Below are 24,247 nucleotides of genomic sequence, written 5' to 3'. Positions count from 1 at the left end.
AGGTATACTAATGCAATACTTTTTTGTATTTATTAGATCGAGTTATATTGAGTTATTTGCATTGTAATAATTAAATGGTATTTGTCAATACTATATAATTAATTATAACTCATTATATAAATCACTAATTTATTTAAACTAAATTAATCATTTAAATTAATTGTTATTATCATTAATTATACTAAATATTAGTTTACACTGATACAACTAACACTGTCATTGTAAATGATGAACGCTACACATTTCGACTGAGGTGAAACCAAAGGTTTTATTGTCATGCAGAACATAGCAATTCAGCAAACTAAATCATCATTGATTAACATGTCGAAGTCAGCCTATTCCTTCAACCAGTCTAGCACAGTCGGTGTAAAGTAAGAGATTATGCAGTCCGCCCCGGCACGGCGCATACTCACCAGTACTTCCCATAATACGGTTTTCAAATCAAAAGCACCAATTTCTGCGGCATTTAAAAGCATGGAATATTCCCCTGACACCTGGATTTGCACGAATAAAAAAATAAATTTAGTTGATTGTATATGTCTGAAAAACTATAAATATTTTGAAGCGCAACATGTGATGGCTTATGATAACGTTACCTGATAGATAAACAAAGGAAGTTCGGGATATTCATCTTTCACCTGTTTCACTATGTCTAAGTAAGCCATTCCGGGTTTAACCATGAGCATATCGGCTCCTTCATCAACGTCACGTTTCTGGTTTAGTGTCAAGATGAAAAAGGTCAATTCTACCGTGCGCTAATCACGTACAGTATCTTATACATACCGCTGCCCGTTTTGCGATGCCTTTCGATCCCGGCGGTAACTGATAGCATTTGCGATCCCCGAAAGCGGGTGCAGATTTTGCCGCATCTCGAAACGGTCCATAGAATCCTGAAGCAAACTTCACCGAGTACGACAGCACGGAGCATCGATTGTTTAAATTATGCTTATTCAATATCTCTTTGATTGCGAAAATCCGGTTGTCCATCATGTCGGAAGGTGCGACAATATGTGCCCCGGCCTTAGCGTAAGCTAGAGCAATCTCTGCAATGCGCTTGATGCTTGGCTCATTGTTGATTACGCCATCCGGCGTTAAAACTCCACAGTGACCATGATCGGTGTAAGGACATAGGCAAACGTCACATGCAATCAGCAAATCGGGGAAAGAAGCACGAATTTGAGGTAATGCTCGTATCACCGGATTAGTTGCACAATCGGCACCGGTGCCTGTCGAATCCTGAATGAAAAAATACAAATAGAAATTTATTGCTCGGCGATGGACAGTACCAATTGATAATGTGCAAATTGCGAAGCTTATCAGGGTATTGAAATAGGCAAAAACATCAAGTAGCGACCAATGTTAGACTTACCTTTGGTATTTGATCAATTACACCAAATAACAAGATTGACTGAAGTCCTTTCGAAATCAGCGGTTTCAGATGAACCAACAGTTTGTTAAGGCCATATCGAGCCACTCCCGGCATACTAGGAATGTTTTGAATAGCTTCATCGTCATCGCTGCAGAATAAAAAAAATACTACAATTATAACCATTTTCTTTATACTATTATTGCGAGTAGCTTACACTAAAAACACAGGATACATTAAGTTGTGCGCCTCAATCGCCACATCCTGACACTGCAATTTCCGTAGAGTCGGATGGAATATGCTACTATGGAGCTTCGATGAAGACATGCTATTTGCTTCCTTAACGACGGTTGTGTGAAAGTATCAAATATATCAGGAATGACATGCAATTTCCACAAAGTACGATTGTTGAGTGCGCGAATGGATCACCGCAATTGGCTGCACAGCACTTCCATTCCTTACATATGCGAGGCGCAAGGCAACGAGATTGTGTAATTACAAACTTTTGTTGTTTACAGTAGGTAATTCGACACGTAAACATATGATTTTGACAGTCCATATAAGGCAGGGGTGGCAAATTATTTAAAAAATAACTAGTCACTACACATTATCTTATAACTTACCTGATCAAGAAACCGAAGTGTAAGAATTTCTTCGCTCAAATTTAGACCCTCTACTTGTATATATTCTCAACTGCTACAGGTATACCTTCTTCTTTTTACTTTTAATTTTCCTCATATTTTTCCACCTTGCTTGATCCTTGTGTGATTCTTTTTCTATATATGGTTACAGTTCCATTTTAAAGCTCTATAATCTATTTTTAACTTTAATAATGATTTATCCTATATATATATACGACCAATGGTTTGCCCACTGTGGCTCATCAGCGTAATTTTGACATAAACTGGTCAGTTAACCGATGAAATATTTCATTCTCGATTGAATGTTTACAAAATAGGATAACAAACCGATGCTAGTTTGTTTACAAGCTGCTTTTATCACGATTCGGTGTGTGTCTTTTTGAACAACACTTATTTTAAGTTACTAGTGTAATAATATCGTGTAAGAACTTGCAAAACGCGTGAAATACCGCATCGCTAATAATGGGAGCGCAGGTTAACGCGGCCGAACTGCTTCAGCAAGCTCTCAGCTCAAACATCATACCCAATCAAGAGTTTTTATTGCAAGGATCTATTTTGGATTCCGCTGCCGAAAACTTGCTACACCGGTAAAACATGAAGGAAATGTTCAGTAAAATGGAAACCAGATGTGTAGAGTAAAATACTTCTCAATTCTAGATTACGAGGACTTTGTGATAATGTTGATGCCAGTCCGGAAACATTTAGTGACATAGAAATGTGTTTTAGCCTGAAACTTCCGACTGAAAAGGTAGTAATTTTTTATGTTCAATGAACTGGAAAGGATTATAATTATTTTATGCTCTTCTAGGTTCCAGTGATGACCGTCCGTGTACGACGTGCTCAGGATGTTGAAGCTCCACTTCAGTTGCGATACATAGGCCAACCTGAATTAGGTGATCGGACAAGACCTACGCTGGTCAGGAGCAGTCTAGACATAGCCTGCACGCCTCACGTAATTGATTTTTTAACCGAAATGGGATTTCGTCTGGATTTTGAGTATTCCACCAAGGGGTACATGTTTCGCAAAGGTCGAATGAAAATCACAGTGTCGAAAATTCTCAAAAACATGTCTGAACCGATTTCGCAGAGCTATTTGGTGGAACTGTCCGTTTTAGCACCTAAGGGCCAGGATGCGATCGCTGAGGATATGCGAATTTTTGCCGAACAGCTAAAACCCTTAGTACAGCTAGAAAAAATTGATTATAAGCGTTTCGCTCAAATGCCCTAAAACTAGATTTTTTTATCATTGTCACATAAAATAAAAACAAAAGTACTACGTATGGTATATTGGTATATAATATATTATTAGTTTATTGCAAAAGTAACATTCAACATCTCATTATGATATAAACATCTTTTTTTTTGTAAAAAAAAACCATTCGCTAAATTGAAAAATATCACAACGTAATCCAATCCACGAAGATAAAAATAAAATGAAACAACATAGCACGATTCCCTTACATATTGTCAATGGTTTTGAATGGTAATCTTGGCACCTTAATAGCGAGAAGAAAAAATGATACATTTTAACCGGAATTTCGAGTCTCCAGCACCAAAGAATGGTAAAGCGATAAAAGATCACAGTTTTGATGCGGTTTGTGGCATGCATTTGGCGGGAAAGTTTTACATTTGTGCCTTATCAGTGTTGCGATAGTGGAGCCCGGTCGCAGTGTCCATTTTTCACCAGTTAGTGTTCTAGTGGCATCCGGTGCCATGTGTGGCAGATCGTGTGTTTCGAACACTCTCGATTTCTACGGATACCCTGCGTGGATGATGGTCAATGCCAGTCGATGCGGAAGGATTTACGGACTCTGTAACGAGCGGCGAACGAAATCAACGAAATCAGGCAAACGGGCGAAAAACAGACGAACATAAATGGCAAATTAAAGATAGGGCACCTAAGCGAAGAATCTAACTGGACGATGGTGCAGAAGAGAACGGGAAAAGTTGACATCGGACGGGATTATAATACAGAGATAATCGATTGCTCAAAATACAGGAAGATGAGTTTTAAGGGTCGTGGCAGATGAAGGAGTTTAAGTCAGGGTTTGATAATTGGATCGAGCAGTGCGCTAAAAGAAGGTTAAGCAAATATCAGAAATGATAAAATAAAAGACAACGTAACAAAGCAACAATCTAAAACCGATTGTCACATACAGCGGATGGACAGGGCGCAGAATGACTCATCGCGCAGCTCTCAGCTAAAATTACAACAAAGAGTATGGAAGTAAAAAAGAGAGATAAGAAAGAGAATTAAGTACATGAGGAAGAAACGATGAAGATGAATGATAAGATACACTGATGCCATTCTCAAACGTGAGAAAAAGGGATCTATGGGCTGCTCTGCTTACCCTGCTCTAGGCAACGCGTGGTGCAGATCATTTTCGTTTGATGCGCCTGGATGTTTTCCATATTGACTTTCATCGAAAGATGCCCGAACAGGAAGTACCCGATGCCCATTCCTCCGACGACAGCAACGAATAGGTACCCGTTGTAGACCATCACGGTAAGCATGAGCGCATAACCAAGCATACTATGGAACAGGAAGGTGATAGCTTCCGCAAGCAATCTACGAATCCTTCCCGCACTGATGTTCATTGCTGGTCCATTGCTAACGCTTCCACCTTCTAGCGATAGTAGCGTGGCGCTTTCGCTAGGTGGGCATGGTGCCGACCGAACGCGCTCCCTAGCTGTACGCGCGCGCACCTTTGCACCGTGGATCTGAAAGTCAATGAGAGATCACCTTAGTATTTGGAACGTCATCGCTCGTTCTCTAATCACAATCGCACACAGCTTTTTCAAACAAATGCAGTTCAGAGTTTGTGATAGATTGTGACACGCGATACACACCTATCGGTCATTGAACTGGTTGTGAGTTATCATGAATGTCAGCTTACCTTAAGTCCTTCGTACGCCACGGATAGCGCCGTAAGCGTGAGACACAGGGCCACCATCGGTCCCGCGCCATTCACGGTTAGTCCGGAGAAGAAAACATCGCCTACGTCGGAGCCCCACCAGAACGACATGTGCATCATTGTGATCGCTCAACCTTTTACGTCATAAATCAAACGAAACTTGTACATGAATGCGAAGAAAAGTCAACGACAATCTCGGTTTCCACTACAAGATACTACGACAAGTACGCAAAGGGGCGAACAATAGTTTACGCAGGGACAATCTACTCAGATAAGCAGCGTGGTGCGTGGTTTCGTTGCATACCCACTTCAATGAATTTATATATTTAACCACAGGATTCTACTCCCGAGCACAACACATGTCCTTTATAATAATGCAATAAATTCGTACGTTATAGTTTTTTTTGTTGCCAGCACACAATGGGAGGGTTTTCAAAATTAACTAGAACAGGTTTGGTGCACATATATTACAAAACGAAATCCGGTTTGATGCAAGTTGTCGTCACGGAATATCCCCACCATAAGTCCACCTCTCTAGTTTTTAGCCCTTCACGTCACAAGGTTTTATAATTTCAAGATTTTATTCCCGATATCTGATACATGCACTTACCGTGAAAGGTTTCTGAGATGGTTGATTTAAACTTTTATCCAAAATTTGCTGTTTCCTGAGGCGTTTGTAATCTAATATGCTCAGCATCAACTATATATTACGAGTGATACAAAAGAGCACTTGTGGTAAAAGTGTCGAGGTATTGGGTTAAGTATACACTATGCCACCTAGTCGCGTAATCAGCAAAATTGTTCCCTCATTGAATGCACTACAATGCGATGGTCGCGATTGGCCTTGTTTTTTTCTGTAAGGTGATAATCGCTGAAGCTGCACTTTTATATTGTTTTTCCTTTGCTGAGGTCGTTGCAAAAAAAGCAAGTTTACTAGCGCGAATGAGCACTTATTCACTTACGTTCTTCTGAATACGTACTACACATACGATATCGTCCTAACTATACTAAATTTACGAAATACTAATACGAAAAATGATTCGCTCGCGTAATCATGTGCCTCGCCTATGACACATTACAACATAATTCAATAACTCTTTTCTGCAAAAATAACACGAAACGATAGCGAAAGCAAAAGCTCAGTGTAAGCGAGCAGCTTTGCAACACATATCGTAACTATATTGGTAATACACAAAGTAATGATTAATAAACTTTCGAACTTTTTTACTTTAATGTTTTCACACTAGGATCCATTCGCTATTTACAATTTAGTTCAAAATGATGTAAACAGTGTAAGCCTTTGTTTTGAGAGAATTCTGTTTTGTCGTCTTATTCGACGTTTGTTTTCTTTTGTGACATTTGTGACATTTTGGATTATAGCGTATGGTTTCAGTGTTACCATGCATGTAACTTAACTGATCGGAGTCATTTGATCAAGCTACAGTTTTGTTAAATTTATGCAAGACTTATCTTGATTTAGTTTTTATCTAATTCCGTTTTAAACTTAGTGTGAAATATAAATCATACTTGAAAAAATGATGTTATTCCCACTTGAGAAATGAAGCTGCCTTGGCACAAACGCCAAAATGTACGCAACATACATACCATATTTGAGGTTGCTTAATATCTCCATAATTTGAAAATAATCAGTGAAAATATAAAATAGAAAGACACAAATTTGCGGGGCTAAGAGAAAATTAAGAAAACGTGCAGATAAAGAGAGAAAAGAATACAAAGCAAAATATTCCTCAGTTTTACTATATTGAAGCTTCTAAGATTACCATTTTTTAAACTGTTCTTAAAAACTATCATTATATGCTACACGTATTGCATACATTTTGGCGTTTTATTTCAGAGGTGCTGAACTTTCAAAGGACATGACGATTATTTTTTCAAATTTAATTGTTCATTAGCCTAAGCCAGTACATAGTATGATGTGTATGTGTCAAAATCTATTAGTTATGTAGAGGTTTTGATATGTGCTCTTGATTTTCACCCTTTTCATAGCAAATTTAAGAAAAAGATCTCTATAGACATTTATTGAAAATAGATTTGTCAAATCCAATCGAATAATGAATACGGTCAAGCCTTCACATTTCTATTCAACTGTTTTTCCATAAAATATTAAAAAAAATAAAAGCTTAAAACTTTGCAAATGAATTTTTGTCTGTTGAATTTAGACACTCGAAGTGTTTTTACTTTAATAGAAAACATTATAATTTAAAAAGAATTGCAGTTTAAAATCCATAGTATTATATCGCAATAATCAATTTAATTTGAATTTAGCAATAAACAAATGTTACAATTACAATTACAATTTATTGGTTACTGTATAACTTTCCGCTACAATTGTTTATAAAGGTTGAATGAACAACATCCCAACGTCAATTTTTTTCTCAGTTCGTGTTTTGTTTGTACTATTCAAAAAAAATTTTAAATTCTTCTGAATATGATGCTATGCAAGACAGTAGCTTACCATTCTAAGCGATAAGACAATAATTCATTCATTAAGTTACTGATAACTGATAACTTGGAATTCGTTACATTCTCTTAGAATTTTTGCACATGGTACATTTGCAAAATACAAAACACAACGGTACTTTACCTATACGTCGGTGATATTCTTTGAAACCACAGAGACAAAAAAGCTGGCCAAGTGGAGCAAAGATTCGTGACAGTTTTTGGCAACGCTTTACAACTCCGTGAAAAAAAACCTGTTGCAATTTCAGTGATTATTCCAAACGGAATGGATCCACACAAAAAGCTAAACCAAGGGTATTCGTTATCGCATTCAGGGCGTTCAGAGACAATGCCACTGGCGCATCACCGTTCTGGCTATCAAACACCAAATGAGTTCTACGTCAACATGATCTTGGTGACCTCGAATATAAATTGAGAAAAAAAGAAACCCTTTTGCACGTAAAAATGCAGCATATATAAAAAGGCTCGAAGTTCTACTACCATGCTACCGAAGATCATCGTTGTGTCACATTCCGATCCTGTCGTGAAAGCCGATAGATTAAAAATAGGCGATCGACGGTTCTACGTAGCCGCTCCCATATGCTACCATCTGACCTGTGCATGTCAATTTGCTACACGGCATTTCCGGTGAAACCGTGCCATAAGACTCACTGTTAAAATATCCGCATCGGTGTAGTGAAGTTGCGTTTAAATATTCCAATGACTAGCCTCTTTGCGGAATCCGCGGGAAAATACTACTGTCTTTTTAAGTACATTTTACATCTTCGCACGAACAAAAAAAATCATACTAATGTTATCGCACTGGGTCCGTCCTTCTGGAACCTGTTCTGCACCGTGGGAGAACAAAACTCAACCCAATCGATAAAGCCCCATCGATTATATCGATAGGGCAGTGAGGCGTGACGGCGATTACCAGCGGTCCAGCTCATACAAACCACAGTAAGGTCGCATCCCGATTGCGTCAGCGCAAAAGGGGTTGTTTTGAGTTTTTGGGGCTTTGATAAATCACCTCCTTCATCCCTGCAACGAGGGGAATGAGTTCTGGATGCGCCCAAGGCAACACGCCTCAACGAAGTGCTTCTGAATCCTACTCTATCGATCACGCGATCCTCATAATGTGTCAAATGAACGTCGATTTGCATTAAGGTCCTCGTTATATGCTACGTATAACGTGGGAAGATCCCTCTTCAAGCCCTCCCTATTATTGTCAAAATTAGGCTTGCTACTACAACAATTATCACGTGAGTCACTCCAGATTTTTGTCTACATTATATGCCAATGATATTCACTAGCAAAAATGATTAATTTTTAATAATCGCAGCTCAGGCTTTTCTAACAATGTTGAATTTCTATCATTTTCAACAGAACGTTTTTAAAATTGTTCAATGAAATGTATATTAAAAATTTGAATATATGAATATGAATTTGTATTTATCAGACATGTAACATCTCAAGTATTTTAACAGCATGTTATAGAAAGCAAATTATAGCTTGGGTCTACACCGTGACATTCTCGTCTCCACCCGTGTTTCAGTTTGTTCACAGTTGCTGTTAATTAAATTATACCCCTTTTTGCGTATGACCTATGCCTAATATTAGCTATTAAAGTTTACGAAATGAACCAAATGCGACATCTAAAATCATTTTTATGACGAATATTTGCAATACATTTTAGGGGGAAATTTGCGATCATATGGTACAGCACGCCATCAAATTCGTTATTAAACAAAATGTCTACTGCTGATTAAATAACACGCTGCAAATATTCCACTCTGTCGGAAGTACCTAATAATCTGCACCAGGACATACATTTGCACGTCGGGTGTGGAATTTTCAGTTACAGGATCCCGCAGCGTAATTGGTTCACTTGTAATTTGATATGGTATTTGGCGGCGAACGCGAGTAAATCGGTGTTTGGAAAGAAAGTGAAAAACATTCCGCAAGGTTCAAGGACAAGCAGAGGGCATTTGGGCGAAAGGGTTAATTTGTGCCTTAATACTGCATGTCTGATTCAATTAGGATTGTGCGAAGTGAAAGTTGTATCGATTATTTATCAGCTCGTGTCCTAGGAAAGTTGTAATGGTATGTAAGTAACGTCTATTCCGAGTACGAAAAAAGCAGCTCATATTACATATTACAAAAACATTAAATTACATTTGCAATATCACTTTTAATTTGCAGGTGAAGTTTTTTAGTTTAGTTTTCCAAAAGCACAATAAGTTAGACGTGGATTTAAGGTATTATTACAATCTATTGATAACATTGTTTAAATTGAACGATATTTTAAACGTACTAAAGTTGAAAAAAAAAAACAAACAAAATGTTGCCTAGACGAATCAACCAGCGTTTTCTAATATTTATATGCAAGAGAAAAATACAAAAATGGTGTACCACAGACTTGGCGACTGATTCATGTGGGTGGAAATGAAACTAAAAACTAGTATCTCATATAATCCACCCCTCATAAAGAGGCCTCAATACGGCCAACCGCTATTCGAGCGTTTCGGATGAATAACGTACGTCGGGGCTCAATTGAGGCAGCAATTATCAGGTGAAAAACGAAACGAAATAGTGGACAAAGTTTCCCATTTACAGGCCTCAGGTTTGGCAGTGAAACAGGGCCAGTATTTTCTCTTTCTTTAATTCACTTTCTTACCTGTAATTAAGTACAGTCTTTGCTTAGCCGCAAAGCATTGCACGGTTCGAGTGAACAAAATGATCACACAAAGTTGTCCTTACTCAAAAAGCGCCAACGTAAATACATTGTATTACAAGTATTTATTTTTAATTATTTTTTTCTAAATAACTATGTCGCCGCATAAGATTTTATGTCAAATAACAAAAATATCGTGAATTGGATTTTACAGAAGAAACTGCTTAGGTTAGACATTTTTTACTAACACAAATTTCAAGTTTAGTGTTTAAAAGTAGCAGAATAATGTTTTTTCTATGTGCAATAAAACCAATAGAACAAATTATTTGGATTGATCAATCGACAAAAATTGTCGACCGTCACAACTCGAACTCAAATAGATCTAAATAATACCATTTAATATCGCGAAAAAGAATTTTTCGATGATTTATTGTCTGACTTCTACTATGAATATATATTATATTCATTTGAAGTGGTTTATGTTTCTCGAGTTCTGAACTGAATATTCCATCCTTCAACAAATGTGAATCCGCAAAGAACATCCATTCATTCACATCTGTTCTTTCTTTTTAAAAGCGAAATCAGTCGACAAAATTCGAGCAAACAAAATAAGGATATACGTGGCGAAATTTATTCTGCGATCTAAACAGTTTTAAGGACGCCCAAAAGACATTCATGTAAATTGATTATACGATGAAAATTTCACTCTAATGTAAGAAAAGCTTAATCTTAATTACTCGGCGCATTTACTAGGGCCATTTCCAAGCTACAGATAGTGAATTTCGCATTATTTTCCTGCTCAATTACACACTTTGTAATTAAAAATATGAAAATTAAAAAAAATCTCTTTTTAAAACAAAAAAACACGAAGATATGATCTTTCAGCTTACAGTCTCATTTTTTAGACGTTTACTGAACGAAAAGAAAATCAGTTCCCGACAACCGAATTTGCATACGTTTAAACATTCTTTGCAAAAGTTTAGCCCAGGTTCTTTCAAATGTTGATCTTAAAATAAGTAGTCAAAGCAGTAGGTATTTACTTTAAATTTGCCATTGTTTTATTATTTATTATATTTTCTCTGTCAAAATGTCAATAAACCCCTAATTGTTACACCTCATTTGTATGAATTGGCACTTGATTTGCTTTGTTATGTTTTCGTATTGTTTGTATTGTATGCTCTGCGTTTACTAGAATTGTGGTGTTGTAGATTACGATTTGCTTCATATGCTCCTTATCTCTATACAAATCCATTACAAGTATTTGTTCTGTACGTCTTATGATACAATGTAGTATACGCTATCCGTTCCTTACGTGGGATCTCTCAACCATGTACACTTTATATACAAAGGTTTAAATTACGATAGAAGCTAAATGTTAACTAACACTATTCAACGTTTGATTCGTTTTCATTTAGGCACTCGAAGTTCACATTTCCGTTACTATTATTGTTGATATTAGCATTCCTGTATTTGTTTTCCAAACGACACAGTACCGTAAGCCGCCTTCGATTCGACTCCTTGCATTCTACGACTAAAAAAAACTTGTTGATGGTCCGAACGAGCTGCGACTAATAACTACTGGGTGTGGTGTAATATACCATTTACGATACTATAACATTTGTTCCGTTTTGTTCCTATGCCTAATAACGTAGTGTTACCGCCTATCCGTAAATGTACAACAGTTAAATGTAGTCCTTACCAAACCGAAGTTGCATTTCATTTTACACGCATCGTAAAACATGCACGCACAAAACAAATCATACTTGCCTAACTGTTATCTCTGCCACTTGCAACCTCAAACTTAAACTCCACTCCGGGGGCACAGAACCTCGTTGTGCGGGAAACTGATCGATTCGAAGGGATAGAGAGAGCCGGCAGAAAAAGGTACGCGCGCGAGATACGAGACACCAGGGATCATATGAACTTTTGGGTTTAATGCAACAAAAAATAAATAAAACGATGCAGTCTTCAAGGCACCGTTACGCGCGTTGATACACAACGAAAAAATGAAAATGATAACGCCCAACTGCTGATCAGTGCAGAATTTATCGCAACCCTGAACACTCATCGCGATCGATTCCATACCTTGCAAGCCTCGGTATGGCGTTTGATTTTCGCAACTGCTCCAAAAACAACGGGCTTCCAAACCATTGGGGTGGGGGCCAACAATTCCTAGCCGTTTTCCCCCCATTCTAGTGCTTTTTTTGTCCTTCTTGGGCGGTCGGACCCGCACTTTTGCAAGTCTAATTTTAGCCATCACCCTCGGACGATGATACTGCTGATGTGAGCAAGTAATATGAAACCCTTTTTCCTTTTATTTTTTTTGAAGCCCGGTGGCCACAACCAAGCGTTTGTATTTTTTGTCCTCCTCACGAGAAACAACCACCCATAAGTGAATCAAACACCAAATGAAGAGACCCGAATCATCATCGCAGACATAACGCTTCCATGCGATGCGTAATAAGGTCTAGTTCACGAACCGCATGATCGCAGCACATTTCGAAATGTGCTCAACACCCCACATTTGGCCCGTTCTGTGTGCGTTGCCCTTTTCGGGAATGAACCCGGCTACCCCTTGCTGAGGGCAGTAACACCTTGCCGGGGTGTCACCGATGCAACCATCCGGGATTTCGGGAAATTCCCACGACCGCTGGCCTCAAAAAAAAGGAGGAAGGTGCGAAATGCCACCTTGGTTTACCTTCGAAAAAGGACCCCGCTGGCGCACACTCAGGTGCGATGAAACACCCATTCCGTTGTCTCGTAAAATGCAAATGATTTGGCGCATTACAGGATAGAAAAAGGATCCTCTCACCCGGTCACGATCGATGCTACCCGTGGTGGATGAGAAGAAGGGCTACCTGTCCGGTATATGGCTTTCGGTGTGTGTCTTGCATGCGGCCACAATCTAATGGAACCGAACCCGCGAGCTTAAGGACGTGCGGAGCTAAGTCTGATTTACGAAAAAAAAAATACGATGGCACCTGAACGTGGCTAATGGTGGGGAAATCCTAGATCGTCCCGGGGTGATCCTACCCTTGCAACGAAACGGTCCACAGACGCACACGATCACTGGCATGCGTAAGTGGCCAGTGGGCTTCTCTTGCCACCTGTGAGCATTGATGAAGCGCCTAAATCAAGTACGCCAGCTAGCCATCTTCCGCCCATAAGCGAGACCTGCTCGTTCTGGAGCGTCATCTTAAACAATCCTTCTGCCAGCTATCTCTCTCTCTCTCTCTCCTCTTTCCGATCAGTTCCCGCGTGAAATCCTTTTCGTCCTCCTTCTTCTCCTATGCTAAGAGTATATCGCGCCTTTATCCGCGCGCGTTTATCATTACTGTATGAGCAAAATATCACATTTTGGGTTAAATTAAAACAAAACAAATATGATTTAATGGCCTGCAGAGACACTGCCGCTAATGCACCTGAGTGGTCCATCCTCCCTTCCCACCTAAGTTCTATCCCACGACCACCGGTGCAGCACGCACGTTTTCGACGAGCGCACCGGATCCCGCCGCAGCCGCCGGAAGATGATCGTCCTCTTGCTTCTGCTGCAGCCACTTCTCGACGTACTTCCGGTTAATGTTGTACTTGCTCGCCACCGCCCGGTAATCGCCCCGGCACGCCACATCGTGATAGAAGCTGTCGATCGCTAGCTGGCGGAGTTTTTCACACCGCCCACCATTGCCACGGCTCGTGCAGGTCGTGCTGCTGCTGTTGCTGGTGTTGTCCTCCTCCGGACCGCTGCATACGGACGACATTGAGGTGGAGCTGTCGTACCCGGACACCGGTGATGCTTGTGGGGAGCTCCAGCCTCGCCCAGCAGTGGGAATAGTCGCTGGGATGGCGACGTTTTCCGGCGATGCATCCTGCGATGGTGCTGGCGGGGGAGGACCAAACTCCCGGTACACCTGCCGGTCACCATACGCGGGTGAACTGCTGCTCCAGATGATCGGGTATAGTGAGGCGTGTTGTTGCTGCTGCTGCTGTTTGGGTGACGCCAAGAGATCGCTAATGGCGGGTGACTCCCGTGTGGAGTCCTTATCATCATCCGCAAGCGCTGAATCGGGTCGCTGCTTGAAGGTGTCCTCCTCATCGGGATGCTGCTGCTGCTTCTCGTCATCATCCAGCAGGTACGGTTTGAACAGCTTCACCGATTTTGGTGGCCGGCTGGTTGCGGGTGTCACCACCGGACCGGAAATGGCCGAAGCGGATCGTTTCCGGTCACACACCGTCGATGGCCGGCGGCAGGATAAGTCCCACGCCTGTTCCGTCACACGCACCGTGTGTTCGTCTTCCACGTCATCTTCCACGCTGATTTCTTCCTCTTCATCATCACCGTCATCGTCCTCATCCAGCTCACCGGTGGTCGCTTCGTGATCGGAGTTGATAGAACGTGCGCTACGGAAGGGCACATCCTCGCCAGCAATCGACACCGGCAACCCATGACCCGGCCGGGACAGATCGATCGGGTGTTCGTACCGGTGAACGGCGGATGCAGCAACAGCGGCCGCTGCAGCTACCGCACGTATATGTCCGTAGTACTGGCTGGCGTAGTACTCCGGGTGTTGATCCGGCACCGATGTTGGCCGTTCCTCGTTCGAACCGGACACCATCGTCGACGGTAGCAGCGGTACGGGCGAGAAGATGCCAGCACGCTGTCGGTAGTGCGTCGTATCACCACCAGATGGCGCTGGTGTCACCGAATCGCTCAATTGGAGCAGCTGCTGGTGCTGTTGGTGGGATGACGACAGGCTGGCAACCGATGGGGATCGGCGTGTGAGTGGGTTTGGTGAACCAGCCAGAGACAGGGAGGATGATGACGATGATGACAGCGCACCGGATGATGATGACGCGATGGAGAGTGGGGAACACGATGAAACAGGTACCGCCGACGGTCCGCTGGTGGATGTTCCGACGTCCGAATGGTGGGTTACGACGGGCGATAGGAGACAGGCGCTTGCGCCACTTCGAGCGACACGTTGTCTGGCAGAGTCCAGCCCTGCTGCTGTTGCTGCTGCTGCTGCTGGTGGTGAGACCAACGGGTGGAAGGCCAAAGGATGATGAGAAGGCAGTCCACCGACATGCTGCTGTTGCTGTTGCTGCTGCTGTTGTTGCTGCAGGTGATGATGGTGATAGTGTGCTGGCAATCCGGCTGCTGCTGCTGCTGCCGCGGCCGCGGCCGCCGCTGCTGCTGCTGCAACCGATGGCGCCTGCATCAAACTCGTCAAACCCTGGTGATGAGGATGATGATGATGGTGCAACGGCTGGTGGTAGTGCAGGTGCTGATGCGCCGGATGCACTAGATGCACCGGAGGGTGCAGATGCGGATGATGCGGGTGATGCGGCATGAGGAGATTTATTTTCATCGCCGAACTGCCACCACCGCCACCGTTACTGCTCGCGTGATGATGGGACGACACCGACGGACCGGCCGATCCTGGCGCACTTCCGGTCGTCCTACCACCGCTACCACCACCGGGCCCGTTTGCGACCACCGATCGCAGGTTGGACTCGACTTGCAGCCACTTTTGAATCTGCCGCCGGTGGATGCCGTACTTGCGGGCCGTCGCACGCTGGTTGCCCTTGCAGTCGCCATCGTTGCGATACGAATCGAGCACCTGCAGCTTGAACTGGGGCGTGAAGATTCGCCGCGAGCCCATTTTCGCGGAACTGTGCGCTGTGGTGGTCGCCGATGGGGGTGAGCTAAGGGCTGACCGGTTGCTGGCACCGGCAGGAGCAGACGCCGCGGATTCGCCACCTTTCGCGATCATACCCACCGAAAGGGAACCGTGGGCCATTGCGGAACGGGTGCTGCTGGTGGCACGTGCTTGCTTCTGCTGTCCGTTACTTCCACACATCCAGCAAAGACACTGGGGAGGTGGAGGATGGGGTTTGTTTGTGATTCCCTACGATCGGAAGGATCCTTTTTAAGGCCACGAGAGGTGCCGCGTTCCACAAACACTCACACACACAAATCACAAAACACACACGCGCGCGCACACACGCCTTCAAAACAAGGCGCGTTTAGTAAAGGCACAAGGGTTCACGGGTTTGGGCGCAATTCGCTATTGCTGATTTTACTGGCACATTACAACGCGCTTGGTACGGCACAAACATTGCGTTTTTCGGTTGTGACGGATGGGGCGCGCCTGACACCCAGCAGGGCGCGAGGGAACTGTCAAATCCAATATTCGTAAACACACGACGATCGATCCTCGGGCGATGGAGACGCCCGGTTGTTTTTCCAACCGCACACGCACCAAACCACGGCACTCTAAACCAAACTCCGGGGGCACCTGCGGGCACTTATCACAGGCAACGGGAGTCCGCGCGGGAAGAGGAAAAAATAAATAAAAACGGCAACCGTTTTTGCTCGCGTTTTGCACTTGTGTCCCGCGCGAGGAAGTAAACACAAACCGCAAACGAATCAAACAAATCACCACAACACACCACACGACAAAATCACAACAATGCGGCAGGATAATCCACTCTCTCGCTCTCGCTCGCTCACGGGCAGGACTACTTTCAGTGTGTTTTCGCGTCGAATTATCAATCTCACACAAGTAGGCACAGGGAACGAAAAAACACGCACGCACGGGTACCGGAACGCGTTCGCAAATACAAGCAACAACAACAGAAAAAATAACACACACCCACCCGGGAAAACGATGGTCTTTTCTCTTCTTTTTTTGGTGGGTTGAATAAAACAAATAGAACCGACGGAAACGGACAACCGCTCCGTTCGAGGTGTGCTTGCGAAGTGAGACGGCGGTTTAAACTGTTCGTGTTGCTGCTGCCGTTTAAACGCTGCGTTGCCGATGGCCGCACCCACACATACACCGGCGCGCGCGAGGTGCGTACGTGTGTATGTGTGTGCGTGCGTGTACGGTTGATTCATTCTTGTCACATGATCGTACGAAAGGGCCCGCTGGTGTGAGAGCACAAGCGCGCTGTAGGGAACAAGTGTAGAGTGGCTCCTTTCGCTTGATCGTGTGCGTTAGAGCGAGAGAGGTTCACACAAAAACGGGCTGTTATTTCGTTCCTTGTTTGTGAGAGCGGTTGGGGGAGGGAGGTTTTGGTCAGGTGGGAAAAGGTACGTGGCAGGTACGTGTGTGTGTGAGAGAGAGAGAGAGAGAGCACCCAACTCCCTGGGGCGCCCTTTCCTTCCAAGAACATTGAACGGAAAACCTGGTGGTACGAGCGGAGGAATGTCGTTCGCCAGCAACCTGAACTATGGGGCCATGGGACCAGCGGGTCATGGGAGGGTGAAGCGAGACAGGTGAGACGTAACACACACGAGACAGAGAGCCGTCAATACATGGCCACGGCGATATCGCGCCTCGTTCGATACATTCATAACGCCTACTGGTCTGGCCGGAGCATCCGTTCTTTTTTTTTCTTTCCTGCTTTTCTCTCTCACTCTCGCAGGCTGGCGCTACCACCGGACCGCACAGGGGTCGTCGCATCGTTCTCTCGGCATACACACACACTCACACCCCCACACACATACACGGACTCCTCGCGATCTCTCGCAGCCACTCGGTCTGACCCGTCGTCGAGAGATCGCGACGCGCGTGTTTCCGCGAGCTGGCCAGTGTGTGGCTGTGTGCGTAAGTATGTACCCTGTTGCCGTCATTCGGCAGGGCTTAACCACCTTCACCTTTCACCCGGTGTTTCGCCCACCAAAAATCCCGCGCCAGTTCACCCGCACGCGATCGAACCGTCCGGAGCATCCCCGCGTGGATGATGATTTATCTAAACGCGCCGCCATTGCCGAAAGAGAAAAAGAAAAAAAACCCGCGAATCTAGTGGAGGGGTGGTAGCAGCATCCCCTAAAAATAATTTCAATTTAATACTAGCCCCCCACCCCCCTCCGTGCTCCGTCGATCGGTCCTTCGCCCCCCATTCCACAAAGTCCCGCGAGTGTGTGCCAAAAATTTTAAAATAACCGCGAGTGCGCTAAAACGCTTCTTTCATCTCGCTCTCGCTTCCGTTCTGGTTCTGTCGTGCGAGAGACGAGTGTGGCAGTTCTTCTGGTCAAACACGGCGGTGGCCCTATTCCCTTCCCCGTGGCCCTTTTTGCCTTAATGACCAACGATTCCACGAAAGACACGAAGGAAAGAGCGAGAGAAAGAGTGAGAGAGAGAAAGAGAAACACTACCCCGGCATGCGTGCACTTGTGTGTGCCCGCGCGAGAGCTGTCACGCAGAGACGTGGCAACGCAGCATTCAAACGCCACGGACCACGCGAGACACTCGGTCTCGGTCGATTCGCGTGCGTTCTTTCTCTTTCTCTCTCACACGCTCTCGTTTTCTCGCGCTCTCTCTCTCTCTCGTTCACCGGGTGACCTGTCGTTCTGCACGTATGCACGCACACACGAGCGCCGTCTCGCCGTTGCCATGATACGCACACATCGCACATCGCCAGACAGATATCGCGTGCTCGCTCTCGCATACGCGGTCGAAGCCATCGCTTTGATTGCTCGCCTTGCAATTCGCGTGCCTGCTCTCTCTCGCACGCACACGACCCAGCCCTTTCGCACCAACGCCGGTCCATTGATCCACCCAGCCCCCAGCAGACGTGCGCACACAAACATACACACACGCACACACTGGCGCGGAAGCAACAAGCGACGGTACCAGACAAATTGTCGCCATGGCGGCTCGCTCTCTCGGGCCCACCTCCACGGGCACCCCAGACAAAGCGTCGCGCGGCTGGAAAGCGCGCCGGCAGATGCGATTATGCGTTCTTCTTCAAGCGTGGTTTATTTTTCGACTTTTTGTTTTCTATCCTCTCCATTCCCCGGGACTACTGAGCAGCGGTTTCTATGGGCAGGTAGGTGACGGTGTAGAAGCGAGAGGAAAATAACGCCACTATCGGAACGCGCGGCTCGAAAAACGACGTTAAATTGCCATTAGCACGGTTGGATAGGACCGACTGGCCACCGCAAAAGGCTTAGAACACCGCATCCACCGGATGTGGACGGTTTTAGCATCTCGGCATGGAACCAGCGCCAAAAAAATGGGTGCTTTACTGACAGGCAGCATCTATCTCGACTCGTGTACCACGTGTGCTAAACGGCCGCATGCTTTGATGATCATTATTTTGGTGCGTCCTTTTTCCGGTTCAAGTGGCCATAAAGATTCCTTTCAATCGCTGCTTATCACCTGACACTTCCACGATTCGTCAGCAATCCCGCAATTCAGGTAGGTTTTTAGCTAAGAAAAACCAAAAACGCTTATTGCAAAACCATAGCTAGTTAGTAACAACGCGCAAGAAGAAGCTCAGCTCAAACGATTACTGCCACATCATCGGAAGCTAAATTGCTTTTACGAGGGCGTTCAGTTCTATCACCCATCGAGTCATACGAGGGACCGGAGGGTATAAGCGAACCCAACGGGAAACGAGCACGGGTCTCGTCACGTCACTATCGCGGTCGAGAATTGGGGCTTAGGTAATAAACCTCTAACGCCTGGTATCAAACGCCGCATCATCAACATCACTCGCCCCTACGGGAACTCGACGCGGGACGCTAACGATTTAGAACACACGTTCACCGGAAATGACTCCCACTCACGGTCCCCCTCCGCACCCACTCCTCCTCTCCTCTATCCCACTCCCGCACCATCGGGTATTGCATTCCTCGCACAACATTGTGCGCCGCGCCGGATTCATATACGCGATGCGCGATTATGCACCGTCAGCAGCCGCCTTTTTAGCCGGGCGCTGTCTCACTCACGCCTGTGCTGTTCTTATGCCCCTTTCATACGGTCGCACCCACACCCACGCAAAACCGCGATCGCGCCAGGCCAGGGCAGCCAGCCCGACGCCGAGCTCCAAACTCTGGCGCACGCAGCGCAACGCAAACACACGCACACACACACACATACACGCAACCCGTTCCGACCGCCTTGTTCTGCCCGATCGCGTTCCCGTAGCTCGTGTGCGTGCGTGTGTGCTGCACTTTTTTAGAAGATGTCTCGCTTCGTGGTCTTTTTAGCTATTTTCTTCTTTTTTTTCTTCATCACAGCAAGCCCTGCGCCCTTCGCTGAGAGATCACTTGGGATTCGCCTTTTTGCTTCAACGTGGGCTCGAGTGTTCGGAATTCAAACCGGCACGAGTTGTTCCTTCGATCTCGTAGCTTTTGCCGTGCTAAATGTTGTCTCATATTGCTTCTCGCGCTTTTTTTCCATCACCTCCCCCAACATTATGTGCTATGGGTCTGTTCTGTTAATTGAATTACACATTATCTCCATCAGGATTTGCAGTCGCTTTGAAGCGGCTTATTGAAGCGATTGTTTTTTAATAGAACCGGATGCTGGTTTGATCGCGAAAACGAGACTTTGGTGCGTGTGTTTCGAACATTTGCCTACGATTTTCTTATTTTATGTCCTTATGAAAAAGACGCAAGCGATGCAGGAGTGAAAAATCTGTGGTTTTCATATTAGTGCCCCGTTTCGAACTTTGGCCTTTTTCGCTATTCTCATTCTGTCACGCTCTCTCTCTCTTTCATTTTCTTTTTTCTCCACACCACTCGTTTAGAGCCCTTTTTAGCTCAGATTGCGACCGGAACAGTTTTGTCTTGCTGTTATGTGCTGAGTCAACGGCAGAATGCACCGGAAATGAGCCGACACTGGCACACATTTCTCTTCAACAGAGAAAGAGAGAGAGAGATCGTTTAAGTGACGCAATGATTCACAGCAGCATAGAAGTGATGCGTTTTCATTATGAAACCATTTTTCGTAAGCCATCCTGTGGGTCATTTTGGCTTCGTTTCCCGCGTCTCCATTGGGATGTAATTCGCCTCCAAAACCAAAAAAAAAAAAACAAAACAAAATTAAAATCTTGCACCTCGGCAGCGTTTTCACACGCTCCACAAACGCGCCCTTCAGTGGGTCAGTGAAAGGTGCCCGCCCGCGGTGGATTTTTGTGTTTTGGATTATGTGCTTTTTTTTCTCTCCTCAACGCCATCTTGAAGGACACGGACCGGTGAAGTTTCGATTTCGCGAGGAAAGTCAGGGAAAAGGTCCTACTGGCACCCGGTGGCTTTCGCGGGCCCACGGCTCACGGTCACGCCATTGCGGTGAAGGACAAAAGGACAAGAACGAACGCAGCCTTTCCGTTGTTGCGCAAGCCTCACGCAACGTGGCGAATGAACGCGTGTTTGCGCCAACACTCGCATCAGGTGGTTTTTGGGGGGTGCATTGTGATCTAGATTTTTGCGCGCAAGGATGGCGCTTTCTGTTGCTCTCTTTAACCCTTCACCGTGTCCTTTCGCTTCTGGAGTATCGTACTTTCGAAGTAAGGTGTTCCGGGTGGCGTGGGAATGGCCCTTGGGTTATGGGGTTGTTTCATGCGATGTGACCGAGTCACAGGACTCCAACGGCTGCAAACGTGTGAAAGCGATAAGGCGGCCATGGCGATCGTAGAAGGGCACGTTTTTCATACATAACGTCGGTTTCGTTGACCTTAGAACGTGTGCTAAGACGCAATTCTTTTAGCAGCGATCGTCTAGACGTGTTACACAATACGATTGTCTTACTCAAATATGATTTGGATATACGAAAATTATTCGCAAACCAACTAGGGATCGCTCTCTTCCTTTTTGGTTATTTTTTTTGAGAGCAGGATGATTTACCTACGCTACTGTGTTGTTTATAGACCGTTGTATAAATAGTATCCAGTATTTTTAGCCATAAGCCTTTAGTGTCATTTGTCTGTCCTAAACCTTGAAAATTTTAATGCAAAATGTTGCGATTGATAACACACAATTTCCATGTATAGTCCTTCAGATTTCTGTTTGAGAATATTTGATACAAAAGCTAATATTATTCAAGCAAAAATACATATATTTTCATTCAAGTAGGCGCTACAGCTATTTCCAACCAAGTAGGCGCTAGTAGCGCTGTGGCTTAATAACTCAACGCTTTTTATTGCTTGACAAGCGCCTTAATTAAATGCTGGATACGATCTAGCGATCGCACAAATCACGCATCACCGTCACACTTAAGCATTAAGACCGAGAGAAACACAACATGTGATGTCGCAGTTACACTAATAGCCTTCAACAGTGCATTAAAATGCAGTATGATCAAGAATTAATTCCCCCTTCAAAGTATTAGCGGATGTGGCTGTCATAAAGAGCCCCAACCATCATTTTTTTCCTCTCATAACGCAATCACTATGGCGCCTCGTTGTGTACGTGGACACTTAGCTGACTCACCAGAGCATCCGTTCTAGTAGTCAGCGTTAAGATAGAGCCCCTGGTTGCAGATCACCTGCAGGTGTTGTGAGGAGTCGATGCCACGCATCCTCAACCTCAGAAAGCTCACAACCAAGCGCCGGTTTGACCTGACTTTCTCTTTCTCGTGACGCCCCTGTCAAGGCGAAAACCAGCAAGAACAGAACGCGATCGAGCGTGTGTGCGACTCAAATTGAACACACACACACACATAGGCGCTTTTGTCAGCATCAGACTGACGGGTGGGATGAACGAAAAAAAAAAGAATAATCACCTCATCCCTAACCCGACGCCCGAGCGGCTGGAATCGTGCGTTGGCATTAAATTCCGTCCACCCTAGTCTTCCTCTCTCTCTCTCTCTCGATTCGTCACACCTCCTCTCGCCTCCTTTTGCTCATTCCCTCCACCCAAAGCTGCCCCTCATTTCCCAATTCGGGGCGCCAGGGTGAGATCGCAGGACTTATCATGGACTGATCGGAGCCAGGGAGGCTGCGCGCGATCACCAGCCGAACGGTCGCCGTGCGTAGTGGTTTTTTGGTTCTCGTACCATTCGCACCGACGTCACGTCGCCCATCGCACGCACACCAGCGCGTACACGGTGTGCTCGATCGCCGCACAGATGCGCCGCTTTGGCTGCCTCGACGCTTGATCGAGACGCGGCGCTGCTGATCATCTCCGGGAAGCGCCTTTGGGTGGGCGGTGTGTGAGGATGGGAGGGATTGGAGGGGGTTGGAGGAGGGAGGAGAGAGCGGAATGAAGGAGGGTGAGAGGGTGAAGGGGGAGACGGAACGCTGGGATGGACTCAAGATGGCGTGCCCAGGGTGGAGGGTGTGTGACGTTCTGTTTCACTCACTCTCAATCTCTCGCATGCACGTGCTCTCTCTCTCTCTCTCGTTTGTGTTCTCGAGCACAAGCGCACCCCGCACACACACAGATATTCACACACGTACACGATCTCGATGTTTTTTCTTTTGCTTCCACTCGCCCACTCGGGGCGCTCCTATTTGGTCCATGGTGATCAAGCAAGCGTCCGATTGTGCCAGCAACGGACGCAGGGGTAGAGGGCTTGCCCTTCACTTCTTCCTTTCTGCCTTCCTCTGTCCCGGACACACACACATACACGCACACCTTGATCACAGCCTCCCGTGCGCGCGGCCACCGGTGGAGCCGATGGAGCCTGGCTAAAAGGGATGTGATCGAGGAGTACGAGAAAGAGAGACGATGTATCGAGAGAGAGAGAGAGATAGCATACAAGAAGATCTTGTTTGCTGTGCTTTGAGAAGAAGGAGGAGAAGAGGAGGAGGCCACCCGTGACAGGGGGTCCGAGGCGACTTTCCAGCGCATTAATGATTTTCCAAACATAGGCTACATCTTCCGAGACAGGTTTTTCGGTTAAGGGTGGCTGCAACGCTTCTGGTTGTGTGCGCGAGCTACCCCGCCTTACGCGGCCTTTGCGCGCATCCTGCTCGCGGGTCGCGCCTTTGGCCGGTTTCAACCCCCTGTCCACCTCACCTTTCCACACCACTATTCCACCGGAGGTATTTTATTTTATGTTTCCACCGGCTCGCTATCTTTCGCGTCGTTTTTAGGTGTCTTTTTTCTTCTTTTTTTCTCTCTTCTCCTCCATCTTTCTCTCTCTCTCTCTCTTTCAAGTCTTTTAAGACCGCCAGGCGGTTCTTAGACACTGGCCTCGTTCGTTTCTGGATTTCCTTTTCGGATTCGTGCTTCTTTCCTCCGGGCCGGGTGTTCTTGGCCCGTTGGCTTCTTTTCCTTCCCCTCCGTCCCTTTGACTCGCACACCTTTTAGGGGGGTCGGGGGAAACGTGGAAGGGACGAAGCCAATAATCGATCTGTTTGTTATCGTGCGCTTTCGCTTCACCGCTCCGTTCGTTCGTTCTCAAAGCAACTCACCAAAGGGGATTTTCTTCTAACGTTTTTTTCCCTTTTGGTG

General features: G+C 45.4%; 4 protein-coding genes across 4 annotated transcripts; 1 reads left to right on the top strand and 3 right to left on the bottom strand.

The window, feature by feature from the left end:
• Positions 1-273: 273 nt before the first annotated feature.
• LOC128730282 (delta-aminolevulinic acid dehydratase) lies at positions 274-1,756 on the bottom strand. Its single transcript, XM_053823320.1, has 5 exons — positions 1,584-1,756; positions 1,370-1,517; positions 784-1,236; positions 597-713; positions 274-494 (listed from the first exon to the last, which is right to left on the bottom strand). Exons 1-5 carry the CDS (start codon positions 1,691-1,693, stop codon positions 336-338), a joined length of 987 nt encoding a protein of 328 aa, XP_053679295.1. The 5' UTR covers positions 1,694-1,756; the 3' UTR covers positions 274-335.
• Positions 1,757-2,469: 713 nt separating this feature from the next.
• On the top strand, positions 2,470-3,235 carry LOC128720618 (mediator of RNA polymerase II transcription subunit 18). The gene is made up of 3 exons (XM_053814296.1): positions 2,470-2,594; positions 2,665-2,755; positions 2,816-3,235. The coding sequence occupies exons 1-3, from the start codon at positions 2,470-2,472 to the stop codon at positions 3,233-3,235; spliced, it is 636 nt and encodes a 211-aa protein (XP_053670271.1).
• A 66-nt stretch (positions 3,236-3,301) lies between these two features.
• On the bottom strand, positions 3,302-5,042 carry LOC128720222 (uncharacterized). The gene is made up of 3 exons (XM_053813881.1): positions 4,905-5,042; positions 4,359-4,728; positions 3,302-3,818 (listed from the first exon to the last, which is right to left on the bottom strand). The coding sequence occupies exons 1-3, from the start codon at positions 5,040-5,042 to the stop codon at positions 3,703-3,705; spliced, it is 624 nt and encodes a 207-aa protein (XP_053669856.1). The 3' UTR covers positions 3,302-3,702.
• An 8,469-nt stretch (positions 5,043-13,511) lies between these two features.
• LOC128725844 (AT-rich interactive domain-containing protein 1A) lies at positions 13,512-15,854 on the bottom strand. Its single transcript, XM_053819617.1, has 3 exons — positions 14,817-15,854; positions 14,634-14,786; positions 13,512-14,597 (listed from the first exon to the last, which is right to left on the bottom strand). The coding sequence occupies exons 1-3, from the start codon at positions 15,852-15,854 to the stop codon at positions 13,512-13,514; spliced, it is 2,277 nt and encodes a 758-aa protein (XP_053675592.1).
• Positions 15,855-24,247: the final 8,393 nt, after the last annotated feature.

This window comes from Anopheles nili, chromosome 2 (assembly GCF_943737925.1).
Source record: "Anopheles nili chromosome 2, idAnoNiliSN_F5_01, whole genome shotgun sequence".
Taxonomy (NCBI): Eukaryota; Metazoa; Arthropoda; class Insecta; order Diptera; family Culicidae; genus Anopheles; species Anopheles nili.
Note: the sequence above shows the minus strand (reverse complement) of the source record. Positions and strands in the feature narration are given on the sequence as shown.